This window comes from Medicago truncatula, chromosome 1 (assembly GCF_003473485.1).
Source record: "Medicago truncatula cultivar Jemalong A17 chromosome 1, MtrunA17r5.0-ANR, whole genome shotgun sequence".
Lineage (NCBI taxonomy): Eukaryota > Viridiplantae > Streptophyta > Magnoliopsida > Fabales > Fabaceae > Medicago > Medicago truncatula.
In genome coordinates, this window is record NC_053042.1 from 14,587,390 (window position 1) to 14,612,319 (window position 24,930).

A 24,930-nucleotide genomic window follows, 5' to 3' on the forward strand; every position below is an offset into this window, starting at 1 on the left:
GTATGGTGGAAGAAGAATCACCATTGAAGCATGGGTCAGGAAGAGAGATGAAAAGCTTAACCTGGAAAATTACACGTGCATGATGTAAGTGGGGAGAGAAGGATCCCATGTCACATGATCATTTAATTAGTTTTAATCTCAGCCCTTCACTTTTAATCTAATGGATGCAATTCATTCCTATCATTCTCACCTATAAATATCATTTTCATATGATATGCCCCGTACAATTGTTATTTCACTAGAACAATTGTTGTTTTCTAATTGTCAAAAGCATGGCAACTAGATACCAAATAATATATATTCAATAAAAATAAAGAGAAAAACTACCTAATAATAAAAATAACACTCACATATTATATCAATGAAATGATAATAATTAATCAGTATAAGCAAACAGTGAAACAATTGTCAAAAGAAAATATAACAACAAATCATAAAATAAAATAAGAACAATGAATTGTTGTTCCTTCATAGAAAAAAACAATGAATTGTTTGTAAGTATAAAACAAATTGAAGAAAAGAAAAAGACGCTAAAAGAATAAGAAATTGGAATGAAAAAAACATGGCATAGAAGAATCAGACAAAAAAATAACAACCAATTAGACAAACAAAAAAAGCATCAAATCATTAAAAAAAAATGGGTAAAATAAACAAGAAATCGGAAGATAAAAACATGACATACAAAGTGACAAGAAATCATACCAAAAGAAGAAGAAAAAAAATCTCTTAAAAAACAAGAAACCATAACAAATATTTATAGATCTTTGAAGAATTTGACAGAGAAAGAGAAGAAGAAAAAAAATTGGCATAGAACAGACGACGACGGCAAACAAGTGTTTGAAAGAGAATGACAAATTTTCAAGGGTTTGTGCGAGATTGTTTGATGAGAGCTGTATTTATATTTTTAACTAAAAAAAAATTAAAAAGTCTCACAAAATCCATTTCATCCAAAAATCCATCAAAATCTATAGACTTTTGAATACGAGACAATTCACAAGTCATGAGAAATCTCAATTGAATACCATCAGATTTCGTTGCCCTAAATCATGATTGTCTTAATTCAATACCACGAGATTTCTTTGTATTTTATAAAAGTCTTGATTGAATACCACTAAACTTTTTTACTATAAAAAAAGTCTTTTAAAATCCCTTGAAATCACAATCAAATACACCCCCTAAGTCTGGTAAACGTAGCACCCAATTGGGTTGCGGTTATGGTGCATAAGGAAATCCTTATGCACCCTGCATAAATTCAAAAATGGTTTTTGTGAGTCGTACTACAAAATCATTAGATGTACTTAATGGTTTCCAGCACTCTGCATAAATCCCAGCCCAATTATGCCAAAATCATTTTGATGTGGAAATGGTTTCTGTGAGTTGTACTCCAAAACCATTTCTGGATTTATGCAGGGTGCATAAAGATTTCCTTATGCACCATAACCGCATCCTCTAGATACGGTGGAAATCACTTTGTGGGGGATGGTTTTGAAGATTGGAAAAACCCACAAAGATTGCTATCGCATGTTACTGATCCTCAGAGTTCTCGTATTGATTGTGTACATATAAGTCATAATCTCATGAACCCAAAACAAAGTATTAGGGCTGCATTTGCTAAGAAAAACAAAACAACAAATGTCAACTATCGAGTTTGTGTGACCACATCCCTTATAAATGTTAAGTATCTTTTGCGATGTATTTCCATTTAGAGGAAGTCTTGAGTCTCATGCTAAATTTGATGAAGAAAATACTGAACTTTTACAATGTGTAGCATGCTTGAGTCAAATTTCATCATTTAAAGCTTTTGATGTAGACAAATTATTGAGGATGGTCGAGCTTTATCCAAATGATTTTAAGGACCTGTCGAAAGTTGTGGTGCGCTATCAACATCATAATTAAGTTAGAAATGTTCGAGGTGATCCCAATTTTGAAAAGTTGAAAGGAATTTCAGACCTTTGTGCAACGCTTGTGAAAACAAACAAGTGCATTACCTTTTTTGTGGTGTACAAGCTTCTGAAGTTAGCTCTGATTTTGCCCGTGGCAACTACAAGTGTTGAAAGCGTTTTCTCAGCTGTGAAATATGTGAAGAGTCAACTAATTAACAAAATGTAGGATCAATGATTAAATGATCATCTTGTAAGATATATAGAAAGAAATGTTCTTAAAACAGTTAGTAATAATATAATTTTAGCTCATTTTCAACAAATGGATACTAGAGTTTTTTCTTTGTAATTTTGGTTGCTACAACTATTTTTAGTTTAACTTATTAAATTCAGTATTATTTAGTCATTTGCCAAAAAAATTAGCCCCATTGATATTGTTTGTCCAGATCCGTCCCTGCAACTACACCTTTTATTTAAGAAATTTTTGATGACAATCACGTTAAAATAAAAAACAATGTTTCCAACAAAAGTTAAAAACAAATACTAAAAGAAATTACAGTAATGCACATTCATCAAAGTAATGTTTATTGAAGACGTAATAGAGCTTTTAGTAAAAAGCAAGTGTAAGTAAACATGCTAACTTACTCCTTCATATTTTTAATTGGTAGTAAGTTAGCATGCTTTCTCCTTCAAATAGAGAAAAATAAAGGTTTTTTGGTTCAATTAAAAGGTGCAGACTTTCTAATTTACAACTTAATATTTTTAGGTGGATGTAAATTAATTTGTGTGTTCTTACCATAACAGTTTTCATTTACGCTCCTATTTTATCATACTTGACATTTACAAAATTGCATTCCTGTAAATATAAAAAAAATATCAACAAAAAAGTTGAGTCTAGCATAATGTGGTTGTCTCCCACAACATGGCAAACTAAGTTTTAAATTATGATTGAGAGAGTTCCCCACATTTAATATTTTTGGTGCTACGATTATCAAAGAGAGATAAAAATTGTTCATAGAAAAACAAGTGAAAGCAGACAAATGTGTCTCAGTCAAATGTGGAGCATATTTGTATTAGTCCACCAATTGACTCGAAATATCTACCAACCTGGATTATGTGATGATGATGACCCAAACCCAGAATCAAAACCCAATATATTTGTAAAAAAAAATGAATTTTTAAATAATTGCCACAACAATACATTCTCCGGTCACATTTATAAGCAAAAAATAACTTTTTACGTTCATTGAATGATTAATGTATTTAATCACAATTATAGACCAGATACATTAGTTATTCAATGAACCTAAAATGTTGTGTTTTCCTTATAAATATGACGGGAGGGAGTACATAGTAAAGAAAATGGCCAAAAACTATAACACACATGCGTTCTACTGATTAACCTTTGACAAGTCGTTGAATTACATTTGTTAGTTACAAGCGCACTATGAAAGAAAAGATTGGAAACTGATGGAAAAGGTCAAAGCATAAAGATTACCACATCAAGTCTAATTCATAGAAATTCTGAGGTAAAAACTTATGTGACTCCCTAATTTGTAGCAAATCCAAATGGCATTTATCAATGCACATCACTAAAATTAACAGAGAAAGTAGCTAACTAGTGGATAAGTGACAATCATAAACTATTTTTAGTCATTAGTTATGACCATTTTATATTAACCGTTCAAAATTCATCGCATGTGCCTATTAAAGCAGAAAACTACATGACTACATTGTTAAGAGACAAATGAGGAAACAAGAAGAAGCATAGATTAACAAAGTGGTAGTGGTGTTTCTTTCTTAATTTGTAGTAATTAAATAAAAAAGAATCAATATGGGAGCTGGAGCTTTCGTTGAGACGAGTGGAATAAAACATTATGAGGGAAGAGTGACTCCATATGTGTTAATGACATGTTTTGTAGCTGCAATGGGAGGTCTTCTTTTCGGTTATGATCTTGGTATTACTGGAGGGGTGACTTCTATGGATGAATTCTTGATCAAATTCTTTCCACGGGTGTATAAGAAAATGAAGGATGAAACACATAATACAAGTCAATATTGCAAGTTTGATGATGAAATTTTAACACTATTCACATCTTCCCTATACCTTGCAGCATTGATAGCTTCTTTCTTTGCTTCCGCAATCACAAGAATGATGGGACGCAAGACCTCAATGTTTCTTGGTGGCTTATTTTTCCTTATTGGTGCAATACTAAATGGATTAGCAGCTAATGTTGAAATGCTAATAATTGGTCGTTTACTTCTAGGATTTGGTGTGGGATTTTGCAATCAGGTAAGAATCGTCTCTAATTTCTATTAGTTTAAGTTGTATACATTTAATGAAATTTTTTAATTTTGTGAAAAACCAAATCACATCTAATTAACTAATATTCGTCTTTGATATCTATTTTCTAATTAAACAGTCGGTACCGGTCTATTTGTCTGAAATGGCTCCAGCAAAAATTAGAGGAGCACTTAACATTGGCTTCCAAATGATGATTACAATTGGTATTCTTGCCGCAAATCTGATCAATTATGGCACGTCCAAGCATAAAAATGGATGGAGAGTCTCTTTAGGTCTTGGAGCAGTGCCAGCAATTCTTTTGTGCCTAGGATCCCTTTTTTTAGGTGAAACACCAAATTCCTTGATTGAAAGAGGCAACCATGAAAAGGCAAAGGCAATGTTGAAAAGGATCCGCGGAACTGAAAATGTTGATGAAGAATATCAAGATCTTGTTGATGCTAGTGAAGAAGCTAGTAGGGTGGAACATCCATGGAAGAACATTACTCAACCAGAATATAGGCCTCAACTTACTTTCGTCAGTTTCATTCCATTCTTCCAACAACTTACCGGCATTAATGTTATCATGTTTTACGCTCCCGTCCTTTTTAAGATCTTAGGCTTTGGTGATGATGCTTCCCTCATGTCTTCGGTTATTAGTGGTGGTGTCAATGTTGTTGCTACACTTGTTTCTGTATTCACAGTAGACAAATTCGGAAGAAGATTTTTATTTCTTGAGGGTGGCTTACAAATGTTTATTTGTCAGGTAAAAATTGTCACATTTATTTCTTTTAGATTTTCATACATAATGCTCAAGTTAAACCTTTTTGGGTGTCTTCGTTTGTATGAAATTATTCATGTACAAACTATAATTACTCTATGATTTGTAGGTTATTATTGGAATCTTAATTGCATTAAAGTTTGGAGTGACCGGACAAGGATCATTTACCAAAGGCGAAGCCGACCTTCTCTTGTTCTTTATTTGTGCATATGTTGCGGCATTTGCATGGTCTTGGGGACCATTGGGTTGGTTAGTGCCTAGTGAAATATGCGCTCTAGAGGTTCGACCAGCAGGTCAAGCTATAAATGTTGCGGTGAACATGTTCTTCACATTTATGATTGCTCAAGTCTTCCTAACCATGCTTTGTCACTTGAAGTTTGGCCTTTTCTTTTTCTTTGCTGGTTTTGTGGCAATCATGACCATTTTCATTGCTGTCCTTTTACCTGAGACCAAAAATGTTCCAATTGAAGAAATGAACAGGGTGTGGAAGTCGCATTGGTTTTGGACAAAGTATGTACCTGATCACGTTGTTGGTGGTGGTAATAACAAAAAGGTTGATCCTTGAATTAGATTAGGAATTGGCTACAATAAATAGGAAAAACATAAAGAATGACCACACGGAAAGATTCAATGAAAGTGAATGATCGGGTAAATAAATTATAGCATTTAAGCAATGCAATTTTGATGCACTTTTGTTGGTGGTTATAACAAAAAGGGTGTCCTTGAACTGGATAAGAAATTGGCTACAATAAAAAGGAAATATAAAAACAATGAATACAAGGGAAGGGTCAGGGAAAGCTAATGAAGGGGTGAATAAATTGTAGCATTGTGAAATAAGCAATGCAATTTTGATGCACTTTCATTTATTTATTTTTATGAGATGTACTTTTTTTTTTTTACAGAATCATGAGATGCACTTTAGATTATTTCAACACTATTGCTTTTTTTTTTTTCTCTAAACTTTTAGAGGAAAAAATAGTTATGGCCATCTTGGTTTTGGCTTAATTGATAGATAATGATTTGACATATATGAATCACAAATAGTACAAACTCCCAAATCTCTGATAAATAATATGTCTAAATATAAGCTCTTCATATAAATAAAATAATTTCAGACGCTTTCTCACAAAATAAAAACATGCAACTATGATATGCATGAGCATATAATAGTCCGTCCTAATTGATAGTTTTTATGAAGATATTGAATATGTTAGGAAATTATGAGATAGACTTTTAAAATCAATCTCAAGAGCGAGAAATCCCAATTGTCAAGATCACTTAGAACAACACGAATCCATATATGGGTTTGTGTGTTTACCTTTTAAAGTGTTGAGAATAAATGAAACAATTGATGACGAGTGTCACTTGAATGACAACACCTCTACTTAGTCCATATGAACAAAGTCCTTCTACTCACAATGATAGCAGGGTTTAATGGAGTCTTAAAGAAATGGTACAATTTTAGAGTGCATAAGCTAGGGTTTCAAAAAGTTGGTTGTGTTTCACCACTAGAATTCCTTTTATAAAATCATTTGTGCGCATTGTACCTTATGGTGTTCCATAATTCCACTTTAACATAAAGTATCTTACGATGTATCGCGTTTCCCCATTTTGCACTAACGTTTCATATGAGCTTACCACTGAAAAATAAACAAGCTTCACTTATTTATTTTAATCTCTCATCAATCTATTGTTATGTATGTGACCCTGTAGGTTCTCGTGACATCGACAATAATATTAAATCACACATTTAATATTATAAACATTGAACGGTGTCTAACTACATGTCATTTCTATCAAAGTTCCTTAAAAAAAATCATCACTACCAAAGTGACAAGAATGACACATGGTCTTACAAAACCTTTATGGGTAAATGATCATATGTAAAAGAACCATTTTGCTTTCATGTCTATATTGAACTCAAGATGTTAACCATGTCACCATTGTCCAGTTCAAAATTGGACCCGAATGGCAGGAAATCATGTAGGCTTTTTAGTTCCTTTTAGAGTCATCTTAGAATTCAATTAGCAAGTTAATTTGTATTTTATTGGAGTTGTGTGAAGAATACAACATAAAGGCATAAAAGAGCGAAAAATGGCTTTGAAACCATTGAAAATCACCCAAACTAGAAAAATATGTGACTGCACTACGCCTTTGACAATTTTTACCCTTTTAATTCTTGGGGTATAGGAGTTACAGAGGTTTTGATGAGCAGAAGTGGGACAAGGAGTGAAAAAAGCAGAGTGCTCAACCTCTGCACAACGTGTGACGCGTGCTACGAGTTGCAAATTGCGTAGCCTGATATTATTTTTTTGAAGTGTTCAGTCTCGTCACATTGCATGATGTGCAGTGACCAATGCATGTTGTGTACTGACTGTTGATGGCATGTCATCTTACGTTACTCTTAGCATGTTTTTCAGTCATTTTTAGTAGGTTTTTCATCCAGAATGGTGGAGTATTAGACCAATTGCTTATGATTTTGGGACATTTGTAATGTTTTCTATATTTGAGTCATGTAATTATATTATTCCCGAAACATAGCAATTTTAGGGTGTTTTGATGTAATTCACGAAGAAATCATGCAAATTGGCAAAACAAGACATCTGAAGACTTGTTAAGACTTTGGGAAGATTGTGAAAGAAAATTCAAGACGTCTCAGGAGACATTACAGAGGGAGGAATTATGTTGCCAAGTCTCAAGACATCTTATATGGAAGCAAACACCCAAAAGGATGAAGAAACAGACATTTATGCACCAGACTGTGTAACGCCCTCTTTGAATTATTAATTATTTGATTATTTTAATGAGTTTAGAATATACTTATATAATTTGTGTGATTTATATGATTTATTTTGATGAGTGATATTTTGTTATGTTATATGTTGGTATTTAATAGTATATTATATATGTTATTTGGTTTAGAAATATATATGTTATTTGGTGTAGAAATATATATGTTATAGAAATATATTTGTTATAGAGATATATTTGTTATAGAAATATTTTATATTATATATATATATATATATATATATATATATATATATATATTCAAATAAGAGCACTTTTTAAATGAGAGGGTGAGAGGAGTAAATAACAGCCATTAGATCTGATTCAACGGTTGAGATCATATTTTTCTTAAAAATTGCACCATCCATCACTTTTCAATTCTACGCGCGCGTGTTGTTCTGCCTCTTCCTTCTCTCTTCTTCCTTTTACTGGTTGCGCTTCTGATCTCTCTCTCATTTCATCCTTCTTCCTTCTGTCCCTCCTCTTTCTTCTTTTTGTTCGCAGAATTCGTCCCTTCATCACATCAAATAGAAGTATCCATTAAAGTAAAAAAATGGAATAGAGTTATGGTTATTTGCACAAAATCAATCCACCATGAAAAAAGATCCACATTTCCAATTGTTTAACAAAAGGATGCGATTAATTAATTAATATTCTCTTACAAATAATATCAAACATTCCAGCTCTTAATTAATTATAGGGGGGCGTTTGTTTTTGGGAAACACAAATTATTCCCAGGAATAACATACCCGGGAATGAAAATTTGATTCTTGGGTATTTGTTAAAAAAAGTGTTTGGCAAATAACTTGACATTCCTGGAAAAATTGGAAGTTACAATTTTTTTTTTTTAAAATCTATGCATAATATCATGGGAATGCACATTCCCATCTCTTTACATGGGAATAATGGAAGTTATGGGAAGTTACTCTATTCCCAGGAACCTTTATACCTAGGAATATTTTTTTCTCAACCTCATAACAAACATGGGTATAATCATTCCCTAGCCATGTATTCCCGGGAATGTCATTCTTAACCTTGAAACAAACACCCCCTAGGAGTTTTTAAGGACATCCACTTCAACAATAAACATTCCAGCGATTAACAAAAGCAATTAATTAATTAATCTTCTTTCAATGATTCACACCCATATCTTGAAAAGTCTTTAAAATTATCTCAAAGATAAGAGTGGGTATAATGAAAGGGTATGAAGCTGAAAATTTTGATGGCTTACGGCGGCGACAATGAAGCTGAAAATTAATTTTGTGCAACATAAAATTTTTTATGAATAATAACCATATTGTTCTTTTTTCAAAGATAAGAGTGGGTATAATGAAAGGGTATGAAGCTGAAAATTTTGATGGCTTACGGCAGCGGCAATGAAGCTGAAAATTAATTTTGTGCATCATAAATTGTTTTATGAATAATAACCATATTGTTCTTTTTTTACTTCAATCGATACTCCTATTTGTTGCGATGAAGTAGGTTCTGCCAACAACAAAAAGGGGAAAAACTTTTTTTTTTTAGGGAAGAACTTGTGCGATTGAAAGAAGAAAAATAAAAGGGAGAAGAGAGAAGGAAGAGGCAGTACTGAACAACACGCACGTAGAAGAGAAAAAGTGATGGATGGTGCAGTTTTTAAGAAAAATATGATCTCAACTGTTGAATAAGATCTAATGGATGTTATTTACTCCTCTCACCCTCTCATTTAAAAAGTGCTCTTATTTGAAATGCCATATATATATATATATATATATATATATATTAGAATAGAATATTGAGACTGGTAGGACAGATTTGGAAATAAGAGAAAATAAGTAGGTTAATGATTTATATAAAAAGAGAGAGTTAGAAATAGAAAATAAAGATTACGTGAAACCTGTTTTTGGAGAAAAAGGGAGAAAGTGAGAAGTAAGAGAAGAGAAGAGAAGAACCAAGAGAGGCTGCCTGATTGATTTATTAAGGTAAGGGTGGGACTAATATTCAATAATCTTAAGTCTATGATTCTGAAAATTGGATTTAACATGTTGTAGGTTTTAGTTTTTGAGAATTTGGGAATTAGGGTTAAAAGTAATTATTTGATGATTTTCTAAAATAATGTTTTGGGTCAAGTTTTATATGGTTTTGAGTCTCTTTTGATGCATATAAATGTTTAGACAAACTTTGGGATCAAATTTGGGCATAGGGAAGTTAAAATTGGGATTTTGGGGTGAAAAATGGGTTTTTCCCGAGTTGCTATCTAACAGCATGTCCTGTTTCATGTTTTTGCGTTTTTTTCACACGTTTCTGTTTTGAATTAGCCTTTGGTGTAAACATGTAAATTGTAGATAATTGTGTTAGCTTTTCAGTGGCGTCGGTTTGACTTGAAAATGATTTTTAGTTTAGGAGTTATGATGAAAATACTCCAAGGAGGTCTTAGTGAAATTTTATGAAAATTCAGCATAACTGTTTCTGAGTTAATCCAAAACTTAGGGAATAATTCCAAACCTCAAGACTAGAAGTACTAGGAGTTTAATTAAGGTGTTTAAGAGTATCTAACCTATGTTGTGATGAATCTAATTTTGTTTGACGTGAATATCTTTGTTGGATAATTTGAAATACATATATTATGTGAATGTTGTTGTTGAATAATTTGAGATACATATATTATGTGAATATTGTATGATATAGAAATAATGTTGTTATACCATCCAAGTGGTTATTATTAATGTTGTTATGATTCAAGTTGTTGTATGTTGCTGTCTCTGTTGTTATTGATTATTAAATCATTAAGTTGCATATGTTGGTCAAAGTTGTCAAGTCGTAAGATGTTGAGTCCATTGCATACTCATTTAAGTTGAGGGTTTGATGCCCTGTAATGTATATTTATACATATTATGTTGAGAGCTTGATGCCCTGTAAGTTGAGGGCTTGATGCTCTGTGAGCCTATTTACACTTATACGTTGAGGGCTTGATGCCCTGATTGGTACCACATGCATGATTAAGAAGTTGAAGTTGTATTGTCGAGTCAAAGTCGTTGTTGATGAATTATATATCATCCATGAGTTGTTAAGTTGTTGATGAATTATCATCCATGAGTTGTTAAGTTGTTGTTGAGTTGTCTTCTATCCATGTGTTGTTAATGAAGTACTTATGAATAATTATGATTATGACATTGTTATGTTGTTTGTGATATTGATTATGATGATGTTTATGATGTGATGATTATGTTGTTATGATGCTTATGAAAATTGATTATGATATTGTTTATGATATTGATATGATGTTGATTATGATGTTGTTATGATATTGTTATATGTGATGAATATGATGTTTATGTTGTTATAAGATGATGTTTATGATGTGATGATTATGTTGTTATATATGATGTTAATGATGATTAGAAGTTGATTGATGATTTAATGAAGTATTACATGAAGTATTATTATTGCTAAGTGATGAAGTTTAAGTTGTTAAATGTAATTGATGAATTATATGCTTAATATTATTATTTGTGAAATCTCACCCCTTCTACTTGGAAATGTTGCCCACCATGGGTAACTTGCAGGTAACCAAGAATAATTGATGTCGTGTGAGGTTTCTCTCTCGTGTGTCTTAGGTGCTCTGATACGTAACGGGATGAGAAGTTTGTTGTTGTTTTCTATTCCTTACATATTATTTTATGAATTATCATGAACATGTTGTTGGAAGAATTTTAAGAGATTTTATGTTAAGGCCCTTGTGCCAAAGTTGTTTTAAAAGTTGAATAATTTCCGCTGCGAATCAATAAATATTATGTTGTTGAATTTTGAAGGATAAATAGTTATTTTATTCCGTTTATGATTTTATGAAAAGAAGTGTGACATTCCGTTTAAGGTGTTTTTACTCTGATTTTTTATGAGAAATTTTTATGTTGGGAAAACGGGGTGTTACAGACTGCACTCATATGCACCCTAAGCATGGTCCATGCGCCTCGAGGGTGCATTTTTTGCACTCTCATGAGCCTCAAGGGTGAGCCATGCGCCCCGAGCATGAGCAAAAACGGGTCAGAACTAATGTTTGCTACTTTTAAGTGGAAAACCCGATTTTTGAGCCAAACTTCAGGCGGAAACTTTTTCTATAAATACCAAGCCTTTCATTCATAATTTCTTATTCGTAACGAAGTGGTTCAAGAGGAAGGCAGATACTACAAGCTTAAAGGGAGGAGTTTCTATCTTCACTCCGAGTCTCTAGAGTATGTTTTAATTCTTCTAAAATTTGTCTTTAGTTTCCATGTCTAACTAAATCTTTTTAGGCTAGGGTTCTAAGAGGAACCTGTATTATGTTTGTTGGATATTTAATTTTATTTAATGTATTTATTCAGTTATTTTTTGAATCAGATTTAATTTTACTGTCGTGCGTAAGATCTGTCTCCTCTCAAGTATAACCCTGAGATAACGGTACTTAGGAAGGTGGCATACCTAATATTGGTTCATACCTGCCCGAATCAGGAAATAACTAATTTAGTAAATTAGGGAAATAGGTGACTTGATGACTTAAATCAGCACAATTACTTCATTCTTCTTGCACCTTGGTAAGGTAGACGTTAATAGGGCTGCCTTTTTGTATAACTACCGTGAGGGAGAATGTGCTGATGTCCTTCTAAGATTCAATAGGTGATGGAACAGTGCCATCAATTCTTTTGTGCATAGGATCCCTTTTTTTAGGTGAAACACCAAATTCCTTGATTGAACGAGGCAACCAAGAAAAAGCAAAGGCAATGTTGAAAAGGATCCGTGGAACCGAAAATGTTGATGAAGAATATCAAGATCTTGTTGATGCTAGTGAAGAAGCTAGTAATGTGGAACATCCATGCAATAACATTACTCAACCAGAATATAGGCCTCAACTCACTTTTCATTCCATTCTTCCAAGAACTTACCAGCATTAATGTTATCATGTTTTACGCTCTCGTCCTTTTTAAGATCTTAGGCTTTGGTGATGAGGCATCCCTCATGTCTGCGGTTATTAGTGGTGGTGTCAATGTTGTTGCTACACTTGTTTATGTATTCACAGTAGACAAATTCGGAAGAAGATTATTATTTTTTGAGGGTGGCTCACAAATGTTTATTTGTTAGGTAAAAATTGCCACATTAGTTATTCAATGAACCTAAAATGTTGTGCTTTGCTTATAAATATGACTCGAGGGAGTATATAGTAAAGAAAATGGCCAAAAACTATAACACACATGAGTTCTACTGATTAACCTTTGACAAGTCGTTGAATTACATTTGTTAGTTACAAGCGCACTATGAAAGAAAAGATTGGAAACTGATGGAAAAGGTCAAAGCATAAAGATTACCACATCAAGTCTAATTCATAGAAATTCTGAGGTAAAAACTTATGTGACTCCCTAATTTGTAGCAAATCCAAATGGCATTTATCAATGCACATCACTAAAATTAACAGAGAAAGTAGCTAACTAGTGGATAAGTGACAATCATAAACTATTTTTAGTCATTAGTTATGACCATTTTATATTAACCGTTCAAAATTCATCGCATGTGCCTATTAAAGCAGAAAACTACATGACTACATTGTTAAGAGACAAATGAGGAAACAAGAAGAAGCATAGATTAACAAAGTGGTAGTGGTGTTTCTTTCTTAATTTGTAGTAATTAAATAAAAAAGAATCAATATGGGAGCTGGAGCTTTCGTTGAGACGAGTGGAATAAAACATTATGAGGGAAGAGTGACTCCATATGTGTTAATGACATGTTTTGTAGCTGCAATGGGAGGTCTTCTTTTCGGTTATGATCTTGGTATTACTGGAGGGGTGACTTCTATGGATGAATTCTTGATCAAATTCTTTCCACGGGTGTATAAGAAAATGAAGGATGAAACACATAATACAAGTCAATATTGCAAGTTTGATGATGAAATTTTAACACTATTCACATCTTCCCTATACCTTGCAGCATTGATAGCTTCTTTCTTTGCTTCCGCAATCACAAGAATGATGGGACGCAAGACCTCAATGTTTCTTGGTGGCTTATTTTTCCTTATTGGTGCAATACTAAATGGATTAGCAGCTAATGTTGAAATGCTAATAATTGGTCGTTTACTTCTAGGATTTGGTGTGGGATTTTGCAATCAGGTAAGAATCGTCTCTAATTTCTATTAGTTTAAGTTGTATACATTTAATGAAATTTTTTAATTTTGTGAAAAACCAAATCACATCTAATTAACTAATATTCGTCTTTGATATCTATTTTCTAATTAAACAGTCGGTACCGGTCTATTTGTCTGAAATGGCTCCAGCAAAAATTAGAGGAGCACTTAACATTGGCTTCCAAATGATGATTACAATTGGTATTCTTGCCGCAAATCTGATCAATTATGGCACGTCCAAGCATAAAAATGGATGGAGAGTCTCTTTAGGTCTTGGAGCAGTGCCAGCAATTCTTTTGTGCCTAGGATCCCTTTTTTTAGGTGAAACACCAAATTCCTTGATTGAAAGAGGCAACCATGAAAAGGCAAAGGCAATGTTGAAAAGGATCCGCGGAACTGAAAATGTTGATGAAGAATATCAAGATCTTGTTGATGCTAGTGAAGAAGCTAGTAGGGTGGAACATCCATGGAAGAACATTACTCAACCAGAATATAGGCCTCAACTTACTTTCGTCAGTTTCATTCCATTCTTCCAACAACTTACCGGCATTAATGTTATCATGTTTTACGCTCCCGTCCTTTTTAAGATCTTAGGCTTTGGTGATGATGCTTCCCTCATGTCTTCGGTTATTAGTGGTGGTGTCAATGTTGTTGCTACACTTGTTTCTGTATTCACAGTAGACAAATTCGGAAGAAGATTTTTATTTCTTGAGGGTGGCTTACAAATGTTTATTTGTCAGGTAAAAATTGTCACATTTATTTCTTTTAGATTTTCATACATAATGCTCAAGTTAAACCTTTTTGGGTGTCTTCGTTTGTATGAAATTATTCATGTACAAACTATAATTACTCTATGATTTGTAGGTTATTATTGGAATCTTAATTGCATTAAAGTTTGGAGTGACCGGACAAGGATCATTTACCAAAGGCGAAGCCGACCTTCTCTTGTTCTTTATTTGTGCATATGTTGCGGCATTTGCATGGTCTTGGGGACCATTGGGTTGGTTAGTGCCTAGTGAAGTATGCGCTCTAGAGGTTCGACCAGCAGGTCAAGCTATAAATGTTGCGGTGAACATGTTCTTCACATTTATGATTGCTCAAGTCTTCCTAACCATGCTTTGTCACTTGAAGTTTGGCCTTTTCTTTTTCTTTGCTGGTTTTGTGGCAATCATGACCATTTTCATTGCTGTCCTTTTACCTGAGACTAAAAATGTTCCAATTGAAGAAATGAACAGGGTGTGGAAGTCGCATTGGTTTTGGACAAAGTATGTTTCTGATCACGTTGTTGGTGGTGGCAATAACAAAAAGGTTGATCCTTGAATTAGATAGGGAATTTGATACAATAAATAGGAAAAATAGAAACAATAGCTATAAGTGAAGATTTAGGAAAAGTGAATGAATGGGTAAATAAATTGTAGCATTACCAATAAGCAATGCAATTTTGATGCACCATTATTTATTTATCTATTTGTTATCGGATGTACCTTTTTTTTGACATAATTATGAGATGTACTTTAGATATTTTTAAGCATTATTGCTTTTTTCTAAACGTTTAGAGGAAAAAATAGCAATGTCCCTCTTGGTTTTGGCTTAATTGAAAGATAATGGTTGGAAATATAAAAAGGGTTAAGTGAATTTTTGGTCCCTATAAGTATAATAAATTTTGTTTTTAATCCACATAAAAAAATGACATGTTTTGGTTCATGTAAAAAATTTCAGACCGCAATTTTAGTCCATGTTAAATTAAAATTGGTTTAATTATGTTTAAACTCATAAATTTGTGAATGATTTTTACAAACATGTTACAAACATTATAAGAACCTTTTTTTTATATAAAAAATATATATATTTTTAACATGTAATGAGTTAAATATGAATTTTTCTAAACGCAAAAATTTCAAGATTAAAGGAATGAAAATTTAGACCTAAAATTTAAATTTTAAGCTAACTTGTTTGAGGAGTAACTATACAATATTCTAAATTAGTATGTAAAAAATTATTCAAAATTTTTAAATTTAAGCATAATTTAACAAATTTTAATTTTACAAGGACTAAAAATATATGCTGAAAAATTTTATAGGGATCGAAACATATCACATTTTTATGACGATCAAAAGAAAAATTAACTATATTTATAGAGTTCATAAACTTATTTAACTCATATAAAAATCACTAATAGTAAAAACTCACAGATCTCAATGAATGATTCAAGGAAAAAGAAGTTGAACTTATTTAACCCATATTAATAAGTAATCAATTTTAAAATTTACGATTACTCTTTATAATTTAGAGTATACAGTCAAAAAACTCATATAGAGTACTTCATCAATCATTTAAAATAGGCTTAAATGCTCTTTTGGTTCCTTAACTATTTAATTGATATCGCTTTGGTCCCTTAACTAAAAAAAAGATTGTTTGAGGATTTTAAGTTTTTTTTTAGTCTCGTTTTGGTCCATTCTGTTAGGTTTCCGTTAGAGTTTTAAAAAAAAGTTAACTCCTGGATACGTGTCACCTTGTCATTGGCTCTGAGTTTTTTTTTTTTTTTTTTTTTACAAAAAAAATTATTATTTTTTTAAAATATATATATTTTTGTAAAAAAAAAATCTCAGAGCCAATGACAAGGTGACACGTGTCCACACTTAACGTTTTTTTATTAAAACTAACGAAAACCTAACAGAAGGGACCAAAACGAGACTAAAAAAAAACTTAAAATCCTCAAACAATCTTTTTTTTAGTTAAGGGACCAAAGCGATACCAATTAAATAGTTAAGGGACCAAAAGAGCATTTAAGCCTTTAAAATAAAGAGAAATGATAACTAAACACAAAATATTGGACACAAATACAACACCATGGACAGTTTGGACATTTCATCCATAAAGCATGGGGCAGTTTTGTCAAATCCTCACACCCCAGCTCATTCTCATCTTCTACGTTCTCTCTCACCTTCTCTTCATCTTCATCAGATTTGGACTGGACTTCCACCCTCACCACAGTGTCCTCCCTCACCGTCGACCTCACCACCGCCGTCTCCACCCTCACAACCACATCGTTCTCATCCCTTCATCTTCCGTTCAGATCTATACTTCCACCGACGGCGACATCCTCTATTTAGACATGGCCCTCCACCGCCGACGACATCCTCAACACCACCTCATGCCGTCTTTATTTCATTCCATGTCTCCTATTCATCTATCTTTCTTTGATTACGTTAGTGTTAATTTGATTTGCATTCGTTCTCGGCGACGGCGAGAGTAAAGGTTGTGTTAGAGACGAGACTGAGAGACAAATGCGAGGAGGGAGAGACATAGTGGATATGTCTCGCCAATGAAGCGGATGGAAGGTGAAACGAGGTAGTGGTGACGGCACACAAGGGAAGAAGCAGATGAGTTGTAGGGAGGTTAAAGAAAAAAAAATGAAAATGAAGTATAAAGGAACAGTGATATACGGTGTTGTATTTGTGTCAAGAGATTTGTGTCCAGTTATCAATACTCTAAATTAAAATATCTGAAGTTAATTACCCCAAGAAATTACTCAAAGAGTTAATGTATAAAACTTTGACTTAAGTTGTTGTTGTTATTATTATGATCATCATCATCATCATCACCACCTTCGATATTGATAAAATAAATCAGGAGATCAACTTCATGAGTTAGTCAAATACTCTCTGGATTTGCTACGATCTATGTTCATATCACTACATTATGTCGAAATGAAGTAAAGCCTCCATTCTCTCAAAAGAATAAAGTAAAGGCTCTATATTTTGTTGTGATGATTCACCACAACCTTTGAGGGTTTGTTTGAGAGATTAGAGGGGAGGAGAAGAGATTAGAGAGAAATCTTTCTTCTTCTTTTAAGACACTGAGATTGTAGAAAAATGATGAATGAAGACTTAGAATACATATATTTCTAATTTTAAGAATATATATATATACTATATAAAAAGAAAACTACTTCTTCCACCATATTTAGATTGAACTTTTATTTCTAAAAATACCCTTGATTTTAAATACAAATAACATATGTAACAAATAGATAAGAATAAATTTAATTTAAGGAGAAAACTTATAAAATAACACATAGATTACTTATCGATGTCACTAATCGTCCCAGTTAACCTTCTTTTACATCTGTTAATCACATATCAAACTCACAAAAAATTAGCACAAAACAAAAACTCATGTTACTTTTTTATCAGCCGCTTTTATATTATACATCTGTGTTGTTCCCCTCAATACAACCAACAAAGATTGCCAAGTATTTTCATATCTATTCCAAAAAAAAAATATTTCCATATTATTTTATTAATGTAAGTTACTCTTCCTTAATCTATGATTAAATCTTGGTTTTCTACTCATTTTCAAGTGACCATTTTTGAATGCGGACTGAAAATAACACATGTGAAATATGATGATAGCCGAATGTTGTTGCAGAAACAGAAACCGATACCTGTGTTAATTCCTCAACTGTATAATATGCAAAGTCAAGAAAACGTGGTTCATGGATTAAACACACATGTATTCCGAATAATTTGTTAATTAATGAAAATTTTGTGTAAAATCTTATTGCAATCTTGAGATGCCACTAACAATGGATGTTGATGCTGACGGTTGGTGATGACGTTGATCATTGTTTAAGTGGGTTAACGGAGGCAAGAGAGGGCTTATTATAGGTATGTATTATTAGTTGAGTTTTTTTATTTACACCCCATGTTTTTCTGGTTACATCCAAATTTTTTTAAAAGTTTTTTATAATACCAAAATTGCCCTTTTATATAAATTTTCTTAAAACCCTAATTTTATTCATTGCCAGTGAGTTTCATCCTCTTTCACCCCACAAAGCGATCGATCAAACAATTTGATGTTCAATATCAATCCCCATGAAAATTAAAGAGTGAATCAAAATATTTTACATCCATACTCAATTGGATATAAGTAAGTGAATTTTTTCTTCTATTTGCTAATTTCAATTTTTTTCCTTCAACTGCACTGATGCACTGTACGATTACGGTTTTAATTTACATTGGCAAGGTTAACTTAAACTGAGTTTACATGAACCTACTTAAATTGAGTTTACATGAACTTACTTAAACTAAGTTTACATGAACCTACTTAAACTCAGTTAACATGAACCTACTTAAACTCAGTTAACATGAACCTACTTAAACTGAGTTTACATGAACATACTTAAACTGAGTTTACATGAACCTACTTAAACTGAGTTTACATGACCTACTTAAATTTAAATTGTGTGTACATGACCTAACTTACATAAACTGAGTTTACATGAACCTACTTAAATTAAGTTTACATGAACCTACTTAAACTGAGTTTACATGTGCATACTTAAACTGAGATGACGTATAATCATTGAATAAGATTGAACTTTTAGATGTACACTTAAACTAAGTTTGCATGATCTACTTAAACTAAGTTTACATGACCTACCTAAACTTAGTTTACATGAACCTACTTAAACTGAGTTTAAGTTGGTACACTTACTTAAATTTAGTTTACATGAACTCAGTTTACATGACCTACTTAAACTCAGCTTACATGAACCTACTTAAACTGAGATTAAGTATATACACTTAAACTCAGTTTATATGACCTACTTCAACTAAGTTTTAGAATAAATTTTATGAAAGGGTAATCTTGTCATTTTGGGGTGCAACCATGATTAACTAGGGTGCAAGTAGAAAAACTCTTATTAGTTACGAGTCTAATATGGATTAGTAATCCACATGTTGTTTTATAATTGGACTTTAAATTCTTTAAAAAAAATTCGTAACAAATGTGAGCAAAAAATAATGTTAAAATTGGACTTCAAATCCTTAAAAAAAAAAATGATATTTGTACAACGACTTTGTGATAATTTTTTGACAACTTTCTCTCTCATACTCACACTATGTTCTTATTTTCTCTCTTCCTTTTCCTACCTCCATTGTTTTTGATCAATGAAAAAAGAAAAAATAGAAGTTGTCACGAGTTATATCAAATGGTTGTTCAAATACCATTACTCTAAATTTCAATACTAGTTTAACCACGTTGTGTAATTAAAGGACCCATCAATTATTGGAAACTGACCCCTTTCCGTACTCTGTTTAAAATCCTGTCAGGATAGCAAATTTGATACCCCACCAATAATCAATCCACACAATAGTACCGAGTTAATGGGTGGCTCTTATGTAAGCAGCTCAACTTCCTTCTGGTTTCCCAACTACACACTGTGGGGCACTAGTAAGGGTAAAAAAACCCAAATAAGGTTTATGGGAGAGATAATTTTACATAAGCTTAATGAAATAAATATCTATTGGGAGAGGGTAATGTAAATGAAATTCCTTTCAAACCAATCAACTTCGCGCGTATTTGATTTCCCGTTTGCAAAACATAAAAGCATGTTTGCACACTTCCCAATACATTTTTGCAGTGTCGGAAGCTCCAAATATTAACTTTCACAGTAACATGATTTTGCCGTGTGTTTGGAGTAACAATTGATGCGGTCTCAATTGCAACCGAATTGCGTCGATGACAGAGTTGTCAAAAGGTTTGATACCATAACTTAAGTCATTGTCGCAAACATTTATTTAAAACTTTTATTAGAGGCACATGGTTGTTTCAAATGGTGTAACAATAAAAGCCAATGTGACAACAACCATAGAAAATATGTCATTAATAAGATACCAACACATTAGCCAAAATTGAGTTCTTGTATCAGCACAATGACCCAGATTGACTTTGTTGAATGATATGCACCACAATTTAATTTAAACAAACAAAGATGAAACGTCAAAAATAGTAACCATACAAGGTATCACCATGACTACATTACATATTTGAACACACTATGTACCTAACCTTATCTTCCCTTAAATACCGAAAGGCCCTAGTACAAACTCCTAAGCACAGTACCATGGTAGTGAGATTAACTATGACTACAGTATGATAGAACAGAAAACACACTGTTGAACCATTAAACACAGATACGAACACGACACAGACATGCTATCATTACTAATAATTTGAAAAAATCATAATTCAGTGTAATTATGTGTCAGTGTCGGACACGATACATGTCTGTGCTTCATAGCTCTTCAATAACCATTCAATCTGGAATATGAAATGCCTACTAGCACGAAAATGAAAAGTACCAATAACAGTAAGATGTAATAAAGAAACAAATGGGTTTTTATTAACTTCAGTAACACCCCACAACAATCAAGTTACATAGAAGAGAAAACATTATTCTGAGCCACACTGATGAATCTAACAAATGGATAAGAATTGCTGATAAACAAAAATCTCAAAACAGGTCTTACAAAGTAGAACCAGTAGTCCATGTCTTATAGGTACTAGTCCTCTCAAACAATAACTAAGAGCACCAAAAAGAGTGAAATGAAGAACAAAGTAAGGCAAAAGCTCACCAACAGCCATGCCAAATTCCTAACCATGGCCACTTCAAAAGGACCCCAATCCCTTCAATAATGCTCAATTGGAGGCAAAGAAGCATGAAATTCTGAAAATAATCAAACTCCAATAAAATTGGAGCAATAATTCATCATCAGTTAACACATTTTGCTCATTAACTTAAGTCTATGATATGAATACCCAAACTTTCACTCTCAATCAGGAAAGTAAAAGTCATAAAAATTCAAAACCCACCAGGAAAAAGAAACAGAAGCAACAACTCAACTCATCACTCCCGGTTCGATCTTCACATTCCATTCTGTTCCATTACGCTCGCATTTGCATACCAATCAAGCTTCAATCACTAGTTATTCATCATCCATATGCTTTCCTTCCTTCAATCACTAAACAAATAATTCACCATCTTCTAAAACCCTAATCAGTTTTCCCACCTAGGAAAACCCTAACTCTAATTGAACTCCTCAATTCAAGGACTTCATCACTCAAAAATAACAATAACCTAACCCTAATTTGACTAACAAATATTCTACTTCACACACAACAACAAAAATTATAAACCCATAAAATTAAAACACACACACAATAATTCATATCTATATATACTAAAAACATGAATAAAGTACAAAACACCGAATTCCCCGTTTCAACGATCTTCATCATCTCCACGACCAGAATTTCCATTCCCACCAGACAATGAAGCCAACAAATTCAGATGACCAGGAAGATAATTCCCTAACCTCGCCGCGGAAGCTTCACCCATAGAGCCTTGTTGCTGCTGGTGATGCTGCTGGTGGTGGTGCTGTTGTTGCTGTTGCTGGTGCTGTTGTTGTTGTTGTTGCTGTTGATGATGAAACAATGAATTATGCTGAGAAACAGAAAAACCTTCCGGCGGAGTTTGAGCAGCCGCAGCAAAGCTCCAAAGCTGAGCAAAATCCGGCCGCCACAACCCCGGCGGAGCAGTAGGTGCGGCAACCGAAACAGCATCACCATCATCATCACGTAAACGTTTACCAAGAATAAAAGGAGAAGGTTGAAGAAAAGGTTTATGCTCAGAAAGCGAAGAGAAAGAAGCAGGAGTAGTTCCGGTACCGGTGGCGGCGATGATCGACGGTTCAGCTTGACGGAGAAGCCATTCAATAGTTTGACCGTCGGATTTATGACCAAGCTCACGTGTTAACTGGAAAACACGTGCGGCGCAAATTATAGGCATTCTTATGCGTCTTCCTCGTCCGTCTACTTTACTGTGACGGTCTTTTGACGGCGGTTTTTTTACTGTTATAGCGTTTTGAGAAGTGGGTTCTACTAGATCGGTTGTTGTGGTGATAGTTGTTGTTTCCTTGTGGTTAGACATTTGAGGTTGGAATATTTGGGGTTTGGGTTTTGAAAGAAATGAGAGTGGAAAAGAGTGTAATGAGGATGAGAAGAGAGAAATGAGAAATGTGTAATGTAATGATTGAGTTTGAAACAGGAAGTGGTGGAGACAGGAAGAAGCACATGGGGGGTGGGGTATAGTACTTGTATTACACAGCTCATACCCCTCTAACTCTTCTCTTTTACACTACTAATGTTGTAGTTGTTGTTTCCCACGCGCCTTCTTTATTTCTTTTTTATCAATGTTCAAAAAATAAATGTTATGAACGATCTTTTATAACTCTTTCTATTCACTTTTTCATCTAATAAAACCCATATGGTTCTTACCAATTTATGTAGTTTATATGATATTCACGTTAATTTCACTCAATAAAAAAGTGAATATTAAAAAGAGTGTTTAAAGTACTTCTCCATTCAAAAATCTTATCTTAACACGTAAATGGTTTAAAATTATGAACAAAGAAGGTCTACAATTAGGTTATTTAATAGTTTGATTGTAGTTTTGTCTTTGTTTAATTAAAACTTTCGAATAAATTGACTCCCTCACCGAAATCTTATATGCCTTAATAATGAGAATCGGCATCTTAGTCGCCTCTCCAACAACATCCACAATATGATAGATTCTTTTACTCATTGTTTCACGATTAATTCTCATGTGGAACAAGTTGAGAGATTTATTAAGTGAAAAATGATAACTATTCTTGCACTATCCTCAATGTTGACAGTAGTTGTTTGGGCACCGTCGTGAGAGCTGGTTTTGGTGGAATTATTCGGAATAATGCTGGATTTTATTTATAAGGTTTCTCAAGCTTTATTAATGATTCATCTAACATCTTGTATGCTAAGCTTTACGCTATTTTCCAAGGGGCTCATCTTGGCAGAAAGCTTGAACACTATTGAGCTTGTTTGCTATATCTACTTCTTGCATTGTATAAACCTCCTCAAAGGGTCGTCTATGAGATATCAAGATATGAAGGATCTGATTAGGCAAGGTAATGTAACAGTTTGCCACACTCTTAGATAGAGTAATCAGTGAGTGGAATTTATGGCCAAGCTTAGAGCAGGTTCGGATACTAAGCTGCTCTACCATATCTCTCCTCCAACGGATTTCTTGTATCTCCTCAGGATGGACGCAGTTGGAACTCTCTAGAATTCCTTCACTTTTCTTTCTTGTTTTTCTTGCTTCTATTGTTTTCCTTTCTTTTGCCATGTAACCAAAAAATAGATTGACTCCCTAATTCGATCGGTGGTCAATGCATACAAATAAGAAATAATTTATTTGCGCACCCTGCTCACTTTTCACGCGTCTATTAAATTTATCATTTTAACTCCGCTTGAATTTTATAATTTGAAACGTATTTGGTGTAAATTGGATTTTATCATTCAAATTGCGTTTAATTAGCTAGTTTTTTCAAAACAATGTCATGCATTATTAAAATGACAAAATTTAAAGAGACATATAAATTGTTAAGAAATGAACATATTTTGTTATTTGATCAAAAGTTCCTATACATTTACACTAATATAATGTTTATTGCTACAAAATATTAGGCACCTAATGTTGAACCTGAAACACAAGAAGACGGAGGGAGAATGAGGGAAATATTTGTCATCTCTCTCGCACATCCTCGTAAAGGAGAAGATGAGAATACAGGATGATAAAGTGGGAGAATGTGATGTGATTGGCGGGTTTGGGGGGACCTAATATGTTTAGGGTCCACCTTGATGTCACACTTGAAGGATCATCAGGACCAAATTAACAGTAGTCTCAACCACAAAGACACAAGAAGGATGGACAATGTTGAGTATCGTTGTCCCTCGATGGACTTAGATTGGAGCGTTCGGTTCACCCAAATGAAACTCTGGAACGACGGCAATGTGAGAACCACGATCTTTATGTTTGGACAACATAGTTCAAAGGGACCGATCAAGTCATACACTTTATTGGTCAAATCTTTTTAAGATATTCGAGAAAGTTTAATTTGGCCTAGAGCCTACGAAGAAATAAAAGCTTAAATGGATATATCAAGTGAAGATTTAACTTTGTCTGATTCATCTTGTGTGTATTTTATTATGTTGTTTTACATTTTTTTTAATTATGTTGTTGAAGTCGTTATGTTTAATGGATGTTGTTGTTGTAGAATTTGATTTAATATCAATTTTTTTCATGTGGATGTTTTGGATTATGTAATTGGAATCAATCCAGAATGTTGAATATGGCGTTAAAAGCAATGTTTGAATGGTTGATGGTGTGTTTAATACATTTTAATCGGTA

At 33.1% G+C, this 24,930-nt stretch overlaps 3 protein-coding genes across 3 annotated transcripts; 2 read left to right on the top strand and 1 right to left on the bottom strand.

Moving 5' to 3' along the window:
• The first annotated feature begins 3,714 nt into the window (after positions 1–3,714).
• On the top strand, positions 3,715–5,507 carry LOC11433888 (sugar transport protein 10). The gene is made up of 3 exons (XM_039830163.1): positions 3,715–4,173; positions 4,304–4,927; positions 5,052–5,507. The coding sequence occupies exons 1-3, from the start codon at positions 3,715–3,717 to the stop codon at positions 5,505–5,507; spliced, it is 1,539 nt and encodes a 512-aa protein (XP_039686097.1).
• A 7,879-nt stretch (positions 5,508–13,386) lies between these two features.
• On the top strand, positions 13,387–15,179 carry LOC11420651 (sugar transport protein 10). Its single transcript, XM_003589686.2, has 3 exons — positions 13,387–13,845; positions 13,976–14,599; positions 14,724–15,179. Exons 1-3 carry the CDS (start codon positions 13,387–13,389, stop codon positions 15,177–15,179), a joined length of 1,539 nt encoding a protein of 512 aa, XP_003589734.2.
• A 5,844-nt stretch (positions 15,180–21,023) lies between these two features.
• LOC11423615 (transcription factor TCP7) lies at positions 21,024–22,796 on the bottom strand. Its single transcript, XM_024783596.2, has 2 exons — positions 21,519–22,796; positions 21,024–21,372 (listed from the first exon to the last, which is right to left on the bottom strand). Exon 1 carries the CDS (start codon positions 22,633–22,635, stop codon positions 21,928–21,930), a length of 708 nt encoding a protein of 235 aa, XP_024639364.1. The 5' UTR covers positions 22,636–22,796; the 3' UTR covers positions 21,024–21,372; positions 21,519–21,927.
• Between the last annotated feature and the right edge of the window lie 2,134 nt (positions 22,797–24,930).